The 13,816-nt window shown below is 40.5% G+C and overlaps 1 protein-coding gene across 2 annotated transcripts in view; it reads right to left on the minus strand.

Moving 5' to 3' along the window:
- The window catches only part of ASPN (asporin), a 217,261-nt gene that overhangs the window by 35,289 nt on the left and 168,156 nt on the right, over positions 1 to 13,816 (minus strand). For both annotated transcript variants that reach the window (XM_085624886.1, XM_085624887.1), the window contains exon 6: positions 4,922 to 5,015. In XM_085624886.1, the coding sequence (XP_085481012.1) occupies positions 4,922 to 5,015 (94 nt within the window). The remainder of the gene's footprint in view (positions 1 to 4,921; positions 5,016 to 13,816) is intronic.

Here is a 13,816-nt window from a genome sequence, read left to right on the forward strand (position 1 = left end):
GACTTTATTTTTTTTAAACAAAATTCTAACCCGTGTATATTTGGGTAAAACCCATATTTCACGAAGGGTCCGAGACCAGTGTTCAAATGCTATTTTTTATTTGATGTACGATTTGATACCGGTATCATATTGGTGTGAGACACGTTTTTATACGGTAATTTTGATATTGTATTGCAATTTTGCAATGATTTTAAGTAATTATGCAAATAAATATATATATATTCACTATTGGCTGATTAGGTTCGAGGAAATGATCAGACACGTCTTCTGACATGCATCACGTGGGTTGGTCCACCAGGAAGACGGAACGGACACAAGGCTGGCAAGCGAGCCCATTTCATGCGGGGCACTTTCAGTCCTGCTGTTAGAGCCAACAGCACTGGCCATGCTGCTATGTTTGAACCCAAACCTATATTGATGAAAATGAAACAAGTCTCAGAATGAAACGTGCACTGTGACTAATAAGCCACATCATGACATGGGACCAATTTGTAACTTTGTTTTGGGCCTGGAATTTGTCGTGCTACCTAAACTATAGGAGCTGACAGAGGGCCAATCTTGAGACTGGCATTTAAACTCTTGTGAGCTTAGGCAGTAAGTAATTTCACAGGAGCGAAATAAGCAGGTATTTACTTTTCTTTGTAAAGTCATGTCCTCTGGCTTAAGGTAAATTTTCCGTCACATGAGATAAGCATAGATGACAAGTGGCTCAGTGTCATGTGTGACACTCAGGCAGTCCTGAGTTGTATCCAAGGGCGTATTGCATTCTGGTATCGTATTTTCAGTTAAACATTGAAAGTATGGGCTCAAAAATACTAACATTTAAAATACTGTTGGCTAAAAAGCCTGCACTCACTGAAGATGGAAAACTAGAAAGGGGTCACTAGGCAAATATAGACATGGTTGCCATGGCCACTTTTCAGCACTGAGAGTAAACAATTTAATTGATCATTTACGATGTATTATGATCAGTCATACAAAGGCATTTTAAAGATTATGACAGTGCAATTACCTCGACAGGCAATAATATTAAACCACCATCCTCTCAAAACCTCTTCTAATTCTTATTTATGGAGAAATACTATTTGATTCCCCCTTTACTTTTGTGCAGCATGGCACCAGGACATGTGCAGTGGTCCCCATGCTCATTTAGCATATGCATGCAGAGCAGCAGCCTCCATGGAAATGGGCAGAGGGGTTGAATGGAGTTAGTTTCCGGCATCCTTGCCTAGCTCCAAATGCCTCACTTTCAGGACAGTTAGTAATTTGTTTTTTCCGAGGTGAGACCTGGCAGATGCTCGAAGGCTGCAACACTTGTGCTTAATTTGAACCAGTGGTTGCAGGTGGGGTCCACCGGCACTCATTTTGGGACCAGCACTTATTTGACTTCTGTGCCGAGCAAGAGAGAGAAGCAACACAAGGAAGGAAGAAGGAACAAAAGAAAGATGCAAAAAACGTGGCTCATCCATTCAGCCACTCATACAATCATTCTCCAATACAGCCACTTCCACACACACTATGTTAACCAAACACCCACTCCAATACCCACTCACCCATACAGCCACTTAAACACCCAGTCACTCACCCATACAATCACTCACACAACCACACAGGCACCCATACAGCCACTCACCCACCCATTCACATACTCACTCACAGACCAATACAGCTAATCATATACCTACTTATTTACACATACAGCTTCTCACACAGCTACTTATTCACCCATGCAACCACTCACACAGCCACTCACACACCCAGTCACGTACACACCCACTCACACACAAACGAATACACACAGTCACTCACATAATATATTTTAAAAATGGAAACACTCATGAGAACTACACAAAGTATACTAATTTAACTTTTGTGGTACCTTAGTATATATGTTTAACACACAGAAATATTTAGAAAACACTCTCAATGATGGATGACATCATCAGTGATGCCATTTGAGATGTTATCAGTGATATCACTGACCATACCATGAGTGATGTAATATGTGAGGTCATAAGCAGTGCGTTGCGGGGATGTAAGTTATAGTTAATTCAGGCAACTATAACTGCTGAATTTCAATGGTTTTGTACAAGTGAAATCTGAGACTGTATATTTGCATTTACCTGTAAAATACTTACAAATTCGTGGTAGAGGCATTCGTTGTAAAAAAACATAATTGAAAAGAGTTTTCGTTGTAATGGCTTTGTCATTGTCAAATAGTTGTTAAGCCATTCGTTGTAATGGCATTCGGAATTCCATTTAACATCCTCACCTTGGTGAGGCAGTAATTGATTGTGCTTGCAGACAATGCAGAGGCATCCTAATTGGGTGTACTGGCCTTAGTTACATACTGAGCGATAGGTGTATTTGGTGTATGTGGCAAGGAAGGGAAAGGTTGACTTAGGTTCCTGGTCACTAGTGTGTTGAAAGGAGTAGTGAAACTAGTGATGATGATATCAGTAGATTGTACAATATTTTGCCATTATCATATAGGTTTATGAATAATTGTCAGGGTTGCTCCGAAAAGCCACATAGTCTGTGACCATATGTTAGATGTACGTTTTTGGAAATTGTAAAAAAGTTACAGAGGAGAGGGTGTGTAGGCAAGATGTCACATTCTTGATAAGAAAAGAGGGTAACTTTGAAAGAGTCAAATCTTGGATTATCGTATTTGTGGGTTTGAGTGCCCGTGGATGATTAGTCAGGCATTATTTTTAGCCATTTGGCTGCGTTTTAGTGCGACCAGTAGGATAGATTATCTCAGAGGTATTGTTGCCTGTGTGGGGTATTTGATGGGATATTTGCATTTATGTGGGGCGGTCTTACTCAGGGGAAAACGAGGAGCTCAGATCTAGAAGGAGACAACTGGGTTTCAATGTGATTGACACAACCAGTTACTTCCGCATATGGACACATTCATTTATATAAGACACATATGATAAATATTTTCTGAATCGTAAACATATATAGAAGGTGGAGTGCATGAAAACGCCTGTTATAAATCCTGTGCAGCTTAGTACAATACAATTATAGGGATAGTAAGCGTAAGAAAAGTTGCAGTGTACCCTAGTAGACGTGAGGGAACTTTCCAAGCTATGAATTGAATTCACAGAAATTAAAAATGTTTAAATCAAATGCCCTTAAAATCGCAATATTATAACATGAATTCAAATATGACTAAACTAGCAATATCCCATCGTTTTTTAGAAAATGAAGATCAAGTATTTCTTAAAAATCGATTCATTTTAAATTTATTCGATTGATACTTGAGTCATTGGGACAAGTGAGATGAAAGAATACACAGCATTCATCGACTCATATTCAGTTTGTATGTACACATCTTACATTGTGATTTCAGCAAGTAGAGCCAGATCTTCGAAGAAGTTACTGTCAGTTGGGAGTATTTGTGACTGACTTAAATTTTCAGCTGCTGTATGTATGTAACTTAAACATGTGTCAGCTGAAACAGTACTCACCCTATAATTAGTGGTTTGATGTTTGGTGAGGTAATTCAGAAATGGGAGCGTGGAAAATGCAGTGGCAGCACAGTAGTCCCCCAGGCCCTTTTTAGGCATAACAAGCCCAGGCAGGAGAGTTCCCTTTGTCTGACGCCCTTTATCAGACGCGAGTGCAGGTGAGTGAAAGTAGGTGTAGATGCTGGGTGGGACTTCCACAACTTGCTGCACAGAGATAGATGCAGTGCTGGGGTGGGGAGAGGCGCTGTGCCTACAATTGGCACCAGCAGGATGAATGCTTGATCTATGGAGTGCAATTCCCTCCAAGAGGATGTCTGAAACCAGGAGTGGGGTGCTAGGGCCAGCCACATGCTCAATCCTTCAGTACTCCTTCTTTTTTGATGGAAAATACACATATTGGCCTACACCAGATGCGTTAATCCCCTCAACATATCTTAAAATGTATGTTTGTGACCAACATTTTTACTAGTGCATCTTAACATGTTAGCAGTTTGCAAAAGACAGGTGCCTGCCATAGGCTATCTGTCGTTGATTTATTTTGCATCTGATGCTGACACACTGCCTGACTCCACCACCGCTGAACACTCTAAAAATGTGTGGGTGACTATAGTCATTTCTTTTCCATTATCCCCTCTGTGGTCAGTGCTTCAAATCAAAATACAGAAGTAAAGGTTACTCACTATCTCAGAGCAGCGGCGGCCGGCCCTGATAGGAGGTAGCGGGGTGGGAGGGGGTAGGATGCGGGAGGTAGGGGGCGGGAGAGGGGGAGGATGCGGGGAGAGCAGGAATAAAAAACCATAAAATAAAAACTTACCTTTTCGCTGCTTCCTCGTCTCCATAGTCCTCCCTCGCTCGGCCTTACCGGAAGCACACCTAGGCGACCAGTCAGTCATTCACAATGCTGCTGTAACTGGGTTTCGGCGCTCAGACGCTAACTGGAGCCATGGGCATGTTCTCTACGTTGACTGTGATGCAGCCTGCATGGAGAACTTGCGAAGTCGCAAGACTGTTTGGAGTGGCCAAGCAGTCACTGCGCACTTTAGGAGGGTACTTCCACTCCTCCTCTGCCCCCGCCCCCTAACGCAAAGTGGGCAGAAGTAAGAGAAACTAAAATGATAATAATGTGAGTTATTGACATTTTATTTTCCCTTTGTGTCACTGCAAAAAAGCAGTGGGGCGACGCTCCTCCCCCTTAGCGGAGGAGCTGCCACTGCCTCAGAGTATTTGTTTACTACTGAGCAGTGCATTTACTCTCCTTTTAAAGCTGCCACCTAGATGTGCAGATAATCTCCCTTTCAAAGCTAGTGGGCTGACAACAGTTTCAATAAATACCAGGTCATGTAGTAGATAAAAGAAAAAGAAAAAATGATAACTGTGTATTCAACGAAATTATATTGTATAGTGATCTATATTTAAAGGAAGAATGTTCGAAGAAAGCACATTACCTTTGAAGATCTTTGTAACGTATAAAATCTTCAAGTTCTACAGATGAAATTTTGTTATGATCTAGATGAAGCTCATATATAGTCGAAGGCAACCCTGAAAAGACAATGGATAAGAAATGAAAATAGTAAACACACTGCGAATTTTCTTCATATTCTATTTTATAGTAAAATGTAAATGTAAACTTTAACCTGTACAAGTGCAAGGACTTTTTGCGACAAATTTAATTTAGACATTGTTTTCTATCGAGGCACTGTTCATGCTTTTATGAGTGTCTTGTATTTTAGTTATTTCTACTGCTTTTTGTTTTTGCACCTTTGTTGTGCTTTGGTTGGTATGTTTTTAGCTGCGTATAAAATATACCACCTCGGCATTATCAAGGGTGAATTCAATACTTTAATTTATGAACAGTAGTAAAATAAAATAATTAACACAAAATTATCTAAGATTGTCTAAATCAAGCTCAAATCACAGTCATTATCCATAAAAGTGAGGATGTGTTTTTGAAAACTCCATAGTACTCGTACAATTTGAGATGTTATACATGAAATATTTTGAAGTCACTAAAGTCACTAATATTGTTTGCATGAGAATGGACAGGTAACGGAAAGACTTATAGTGACTTGCTTTTCAGATGCACTGTTGTCTTTAAGCTGCAATACGACAGCTTTGAGAATGTGGAGTATTAGCTGCTGAGGATGGAAGTCCATCTCAAGTGATAATGTCAGGGGATATTTACTAATATTTTGCACAGGTCTTCGCTTGATGCAAAGCAATGCAAGGCATTGAGTTGATTTACTTACCATTATCAAAGCCTGAGGCCACGGCACTTTCAGCACCATGGAAACGCCAGAGAAGCCTTTAATAATTAACCCCCAACATTTGCTATGAGAAAGTTGTTTATTAGTTGGGGGTAGATTGGTGTCTACCACAAGTAATACAGTCACTATCTTGTTAGGTCCTCTAAAGGTTTCATTTATTTAAGCCTAAGCTCAACCCTTGGTAGATTTTATGCATAGCAGACAACCTGAACTATAAGAAAATGTGTAAAATATTTAGAAGTACCAAGAAAGTTCAAAAGTTCCAATGACACATAGTAAAAACACCACTCTAATTTATATAAATAGAGAATAAATTAGTAAACAAAATGTCACCAAAATGTCAAAAAAGTATTAAAGGGAACCAGTTATATACATTTATAAGGTTTTAAATAAAAAATAGGCGAAAAAGCAAAGTGCAATCAAATATCACCTGGTTGCGTAGGTGTGATTTAAGGCTGACCGCGATGGAGGTCTGAGCGTATACAAAAAAAGATTTGACCTGCTTGGAAGTTTTACATTTGGGCTTAGCCCCTGAAATGAAAGTAAAAAATAATCAGCAGAGTAAGGCAGCGCTGTGGCCGAGAAGGGATCCATGAGGCCGGATAGCTGTCAGAGGAGGTCTTGGTGTAGTTGCTGACTTTTGGCCAGAAAGCTCGGAGTAGGAAAAATTCAAATTTCGGGCTGAAGAATGGTCCCTCCCTGGCTGAATACTTTTGTCACTTTTGCCCCATGAAGAATTGTATATTCTGGTGGCCTTGAGGCCAGATACCCTCTCCGCAATGTCCTGCTAAACTAGATTGTTTCTGCAAAAATATTTGAATTGGGAGCAGCCTGAATCCTTTGCCCAGTGGCAATGCCCCTTTGTTGGATTGATTTGGCAGGTTTGTCGCAATAGCTGAAAATGTTGGCACTCGTTTGTGGATGGGAGAGACTCTTGGCCTCTTCCTGACCATAGGAAAACGTTCCAAGGGGTAACTCTACCCCCTTTTGCAGAAGCTACTGCTTACCTTAAAGTACAATACCACACTGCACCGCACTACCTAAATCCAAAACGGCTGAACCCTTCTTCTTCTACTCAGAGCCTGTTACCTACCCTGAGGATGTATCATCATAATGAGGAGTCCCATCCTCCGGGTTACCCTACATCAGTTTTGGGGGCACCTTCCCTCCTACTGGGGTTGGTGCTTGCCTGACTAGGTGGACAAATGAAGGGCCTGTCCCATGTGTTAGCTATGTCAGCCAGTGACAGAGAAGACCTCTTGTACGTTAACCATGTTTCTGGGCTCAGTCCACTGGCCATTCTATTAAGGGAACAACATCTCCCTACACCCAAGCCCTTGGTTTCAGCTCTGGACACATGTTCACAACTCACCATGAGGACACTTCAGCTCCTGGGAGATGTTTAGGGCTCATGCAAAAGGGCCTCCAGAGGCTTGAGGAAGGGAACATTCATCTTTCCAAAAGAACATAATAGTTATCACAAATTCAATTTTACCATTAAATTGGATTTAAAATGACGATTAAAGACAGACTCTGAATTACATTTCTAGCTGTTTCTTAACCAAAATTAGCATGATTAAATGTATTAATGTAATCCAGTGCTTCCTTATGAAACAGACAGCCTTGATACAGTGAATCTATCTTTTGGGGCTTTTTATTGTAATGACATGTGCTTTCAATAAATTCCCACGTCTTACTTTTATAATAACGTGCACCCTGCCTTAGAGCTTATAAGGCCTACATAGGGGTGACTAATTAATAATTAAAGGAAAGGTTTTGATCTGTCAAAAGGGTTTATTTTGACAGGTCAAATTGCAGTTTTAAAACTGTCACAGTCGGGCTACAGTGGTAGAGCTGGAGCCATGTTTTATGTTGTCACAGTAATGGTGGCATAATATGTACTGCCTCTCACTAGTGGAATTTAACTTATGAGCCCTGTGTACACTTTGTAACATATGCCAGGGAATTGAAAGTATTGTAGATATGCCAATTAGGGGTATCAGCAATTTCAGCATGGTTTACGAGTCAGAGCACATATACTGGCGCCTGTTTAGTAGAGTCCCCCCACTACACAGAGTCAAAAACCTAGTAGCATCAGTCCACAAAAAAATGGAGTGATCATGCAAAATGAGGCATTTTCCTACTCAGGCATTAATAATCTTGGCTAGAAGGATATTACTTCTTCATATTAAAAATACTTCAATATTAGCTTTATTTGTCTACCTATTTCAAGTTCACCAACAACTGATAAACTAAGTAGTCAACTGCTAATGTTAAAACATTTGGCCAATGCCATGATGGGTTTACCTTTCCATGATACTCCTAAATTCCCAACTCAAAGATTTCAGATAGAAACCATTCATATCTAGTGATGAGAGTTTCCATTCAAATGCTGGTGGAGTTCTGTGTGCTCTGTAAGTTGCGAGTTTGGGTACATCATGCACAGTCTCTCTCTTCATGCAGAACAAAAACAGTGTGGAAGTGTGCAAACGCTTTGAAAACAAAAGGCAACAATTAACCGTAAAAGGTTAATGCCTACTGGCCTAACTGCACATTGCATTCCCTTCTGCTTTAGAGAGCCTTAATGTGTTTGATCACCTTCTTTGTCATTAAAAATTAAACGTTCTGCTAGAGTAGAGGTCTTCAAACTAGAGGGCAGGTCCCATTGGCGGGACCTAAATTGACTTAGGCAGAGAGCTAGAAACTGGTCAAGAGGGGTATACAGATGAAACAGTGCTTTGGTTTTAGTAACAAAAAACAAAGAGGCAGTGTGGTATCTGTAATGGGCCATCAGTAACATATTTTACCACTCATATCCTAGCTGGGAATAGCTTTCAAATCGGGAGGGGTGTCAAATAATCCTCAAAGCCCCCTCCCTTTCCATTTCTGAAACAGATCACATTCTGTATACTTTTACACTTTAGGAAGACTAGAAAAATAGTAAAAAGGCAATCATGTATTTGATTGCATTTCTAAAAGGTATAGCTGAATTAACTTTGATGTTTGATTGTTAAGTATATTTAGAGGTGCCAATGTTATAGAATAATTGGAAAAAAGATGTTTTGACTTTGGGGAACACATTGAAATGTTTTCATATGATAAGGGTGCAACACTAAAAAGTTTGACAATCTCTGTGCTAGAGCCCTATGTAGGGCATGAAACCTTTAGGTCTACAGCTCTACTCACACATGTAAAAAACGCTACCCACACATAAGCACTACCACACTCCTCAAGATTATAAAGGGTAGAACTGCTCTGTTTGGAGGCTTTCACCACACTTTGAGGCTTTCACTGCACAAAGCAGAAGAGAAGAACATTAAACAATTCAAAAAAATGTTTTGCCCTTTTAATTTCATAGCAGAATCAACTCATATTCTTTCCCCTTGGAAAATAGAGCACATTTGGAAAGGACTGTGAGTATACACTTGTTCTATGGGAAATTTCCTGTGAAAACTCCCCCCATATTCTATGGATCAGCATAGGATAATATTAACTGACACAATACCAAGAAAGCTGAAATTGTAAAGGACCTGCCAATATAGCTGTGCATGGTTTACAATAGTGGCCTTGGGTTCACAAAGAGGTGTGAGGGATTATCTTGCTGTCTACCAATAACCCTTCCTTTAATTGACTCTTTACATTGCATTCACTATCAAATATGTTGCTAAAATCACAGCAACTGGACTACTTAAATGTGTGCTCTTGGGTCCTCCCTTTAAGGAATTACCTTTTTGTTGAGAATCCTCCATTTATTTTGCCTGTCAGATTCAGCTGGCCTTATACCTCTGTGCAGTTTACTGTTGCTAAACAATAGAAAAGCACTTGTTTCCCACCAAAACAGTTGATGTACAATAGAATTCAATCTGTGGCTTAGTTAAGTTCCCTATGAGTCCAATGTAAATGGTGTGTAAAATACACATATAGCTTAGAAAGTTAAATGTTACATGTTGGCTGCAGTGTGACCTTATGTCACCCACATAAGTGGCAAGAAAGTACACGGTTGCTAGGAGCACCATTGTGCTCTGGCTGGCCAGCAGTTTCAATGCACTTTAGTAAAACATTGCAGGGAAAATTGTCATGTAGAGATGCCTATTTTATAAGCTCATGTGTCAACCTAATGTGTGTGCTGTCAGTCCACTGTATTGGGTGCTAATATAGAAATATTAGGGTGCATTAAATATTGAGTATTGTATTCCCTCACAGTGAAATAAAAAAACAGACCTAGTTTCCCTGTGTAGGCTGTCCCAGACCTTCCCACAGGCTTTGGTGTAATTAAAATATTTAGTCTATATTTTCACACCAAGAAAATTGCTAGAGAAATAATTCAGTTATTTTCCACTTACAATTTTAAATCAGATTTAACAGCAAATCTTTTTTTATGATAACTAGTTGATGAGTGGAAAATGTAACTTTAGACTGCTTTAGCCAGAACTGACTTCTAACCAGACTTTGAAGGACATAGTGGTGTTAACCACTGACCATTTAATAGGAATTTGCTATCTGGAAGTGGTCAGGAAAGCCCGACAAAACAAGGACAACTTTGTCAATTCTTCTTTTGAAATGGAGATGCCAAAAAGACCTCTCATATTCAGCTCCAGGACTCTCGTTGACCCTCAGGCACAAAGAGAGGAAGAACCAGTTTGGATTCTTTCAGGTGGAAAGACAATTTATCTAAGAAAGGCAGTTGCTAGGATATTGAGGAGAGGCCTGGTTGGTGGCAGAAGGGTTCTGCCATTTTGAAACTGGAACTTATGAGTAATTTTATAGTAAGGCAAGGAGGACGAAATGCAAAATAGGATACTGTACACATATGAATTGGTTTTGTCCGATCAACTTTCAAATATATTTTTACTTTGAGGGAATCCAGATAACCGGTCCTCCCAATTAGCCAAATTAATGCCTGCAACATAGTTACTTATGCACATCGACCTAAATATTATTTTCATCAACAATATGCATTGTATTCCCATAAATCATTGCATCAAAAACATAGTATAATAGTTAACCAAATCAGAGAAAGGTTGTTCCTCTGCGCAGTGCGTATAAAGTGATTAAAACATGTTTGGTAATCTATCCATAGTACAATTTTTGATACTTGGGACACTGTATTCATCAGTGCAATAATCTAGTGACAGCCTGTTTTTAATAGTACAAATATATGTAATCGTCAAGGTTTTGGCCTCCAAAGTCAAATGTTAGATTATAAACATCAACAGGGGTCTTCATCAGGACAACAAACAGACAAGTAATAGAGACACCCTCAACTCAAAGGTATGGTGGTTCAAAAGGTCCCTATAAAACGTTTTAATGTCTAGACTGGGGCAATCTGTATTTACTTTGTGCTTAGCAAGGGCCTCATAAAGTAGGCCCAAAACAGGAAATATTGTGTGCTTCCTTGTATAAATCCCAAAAATAGAGAAGAGTATTTAAAGCTTTTAAAAACTGCAGTAGTTCAGTATGGCATGCTATACCGAAGCAAGCTATTTCGTGCTATGTACTTGTTCATTATATTTTCAATTAAACACATAGAAAGGCATACCTTTTTTCTACAGAACATAGAGTACACTGTACCATACATAACTAGAGATATTGATGTACTCAGAAACACTTTTGTACCTCAGTGAATTTCCTAATGACTTATGAAGAGACAAGCTATAACTTCTGATTATGTTCCTTCTGGATCAGGAAAGGAATTTCCATCTGTTCTCCATTTGATCTCTGATGCCTCCTACCATCCCAGGAATAACTCATGCTCCAGTGCCTCGTAAATGATAGTAAACACTACCTAAATCTACAATACAACACCACTCTGAAAGAGGGAAATAGTGATTGTCTTTTAAGCTAAGCATTTGTAGCCTTTTGTTGCTAGAAAAGGGAAACAGCCACATATACCTTACAGGCTACCGCAGAGCACACCAATCACACAATGATTGTGGAGGCGCAACTACATGTGTCCTTGTGTTGGATGCACTGAACACAAACCCCGGCGGGAACACTTGAATAGTGGCTAAAGCTGGACTCAATTATGCCCAGTCAAGAAAAATGTGGTAATTGTGCATGAGAAATGTGCTTTTTACCACACACAGAAACAATAGAGGGAACATTGGTCGCTTCCTGCAGTTGTTCAGCATATTTTGTCGTTTTCCCCAGGGTGCTAATTTTAAGTATACGTTTTGTAGTCCAATAACTAAATAGTGTTGACATTCCGATCATATTTTTTAGTGCCTTCATTTAAGTTGAACCTCATTTTTTTAACCCCCTTGGCCTAATTTGTCACTACCCATGGCCTAACCAGATCTCAGTTTTCAGCCTGTATGATCCTATTCTAATCTCTGTGGTCTTGTCATATCAGAAAAAGAAAACACCAATGACATACCGAAAAAGAAGCAATACATTTCAGTTTCGTGTTTTATCCTTCAACAAAACACAACTCTGTCATAAATAGATGGTAAATAGAGGTAAATAGATGAGGAACACTTTTGGTGAAAAATATTGTGGCTCTCATTTACTACAAAAGGGCGCAGTTTCCCTGTTTGCGCCCTGGCGCACCTTAAAACAGGGAAAGTTTGCCCTATTACATAGAATGTGCTGCCCCAGGGCAGCTGCAAACTCGTCCTGCCCTAGGGACAGCGCATTCAAGTGATATATGGAGCAGCTTTAAAGCAGCCGCTCCTTGTTCCATTGTGCAGGCGACAACCCACCTGCACTTTTAAGAGGGTAAAGAGATTCTCTTGCAGGCGGGTGCAGAGAGTGACTGCACCCACCTGCAAGGGGATGTCTGGGGGTCCAAAGGACCCGCTTCCCCAATTCCAGAGGGCTGCAATCAAGGGGCACACTGACAGCGCGCTACCTTTTAGGTGGCACACTGTCAGTGCGCCTCCTGAGAACTTCTTTGCCTCTGCGCCTGCGTCTATAATATAGCGTGGGCACCGAGGCAAAGGGATTCCCTCATTTGCATGGGGTGCGCCCTTATGCAAATGAGGGAACGCCCACCTGAGAAAGCGGTGGTGCTGTATGAGCACCAGCACTTTTAGTATTACAGAAGGGGACGCAGAAGTGTCTACGGCCCCTTCTGTTAAACCAAAGTGCCCCGGGGCATGCAAAATGGGCACAAACGCCTATTTGTGTCCCCGGGGCACTTAGTGTGATATTTTAAAATGCAGGCTTTGCAACCAATTAAGCAGAACAGATGCACTGCCACATTTCTACTTGTTGCCAATTTCTCTGTGGCAGGGTTTTAAAAAATAAATCTGTAAGGTGAGGCCCAGATTTTGCTCTGGGATTGCGTCACTTTTTTTAGACAACCCTGATGCAAAATCTCATTTGTTAAATATTGTAATGTGCTCAAATGTACTCATGATTGACCTGCTAAACATATGTGTGAGTTCTTAAGATCTGATGTCACTTCTTGTAATGTCACTTCCAGTGATGCCATGTGCAATGTCATGCGCCGTGATGTCACACACTGTGATGTCACAAGCCATAACAGCACTTGCATACTGCCTAACTTGGTTGGTCCCCCCACTTCTTTTTTTAGGACTTGTGCCATTGAGACGATCATGGCAGCAAACAATGCTAAAGTCAACAGCTGGGTCGATATTTTCAAAGGTGATGGTTGAACGGACTGGGCAAGTGGTAAGGAGATGGGAGCAGCTGTTACAACATTGTGGAGGTTGAGGAAGAAGTGGATGAAGCAAGATCTCTTTATATTATACAGTTGGGTGACAACAGTTTGGTTCAGCAAATGAGGCTGGAACAGATTAAGATGCTTAAGAGGGATTTGAGGGCAGTGGGTAATAGCTGGGGTAAGGCAGGTGTGATATGGACACAGGTGTTGCCCAGGAGAGTTGGCTGAGTGCATGGAATCTAGCGGCTACAAACAGTCAGGAAAGAGGTAAACTGGGAATACACAAAGTTTAACACAGCACAGGCATTGATTGTGTTTAGTTGTGTGACATTTTAGATAGGTTACATGTCTTGTTTTGGCAGGAGAGAGTGTAGTTGTCTCTTTTAGGGAATAGGATGTATCTTGTGAGACTGATGGCAGCAATGGAGGGCTTGGTGACAAACAGGGAT

The sequence above is a fragment of the Triturus cristatus genome, chromosome 9 (genome assembly GCF_964204655.1).
Source record: "Triturus cristatus chromosome 9, aTriCri1.1, whole genome shotgun sequence".
In the NCBI taxonomy this organism is placed as follows: Eukaryota; Metazoa; Chordata; class Amphibia; order Caudata; family Salamandridae; genus Triturus; species Triturus cristatus.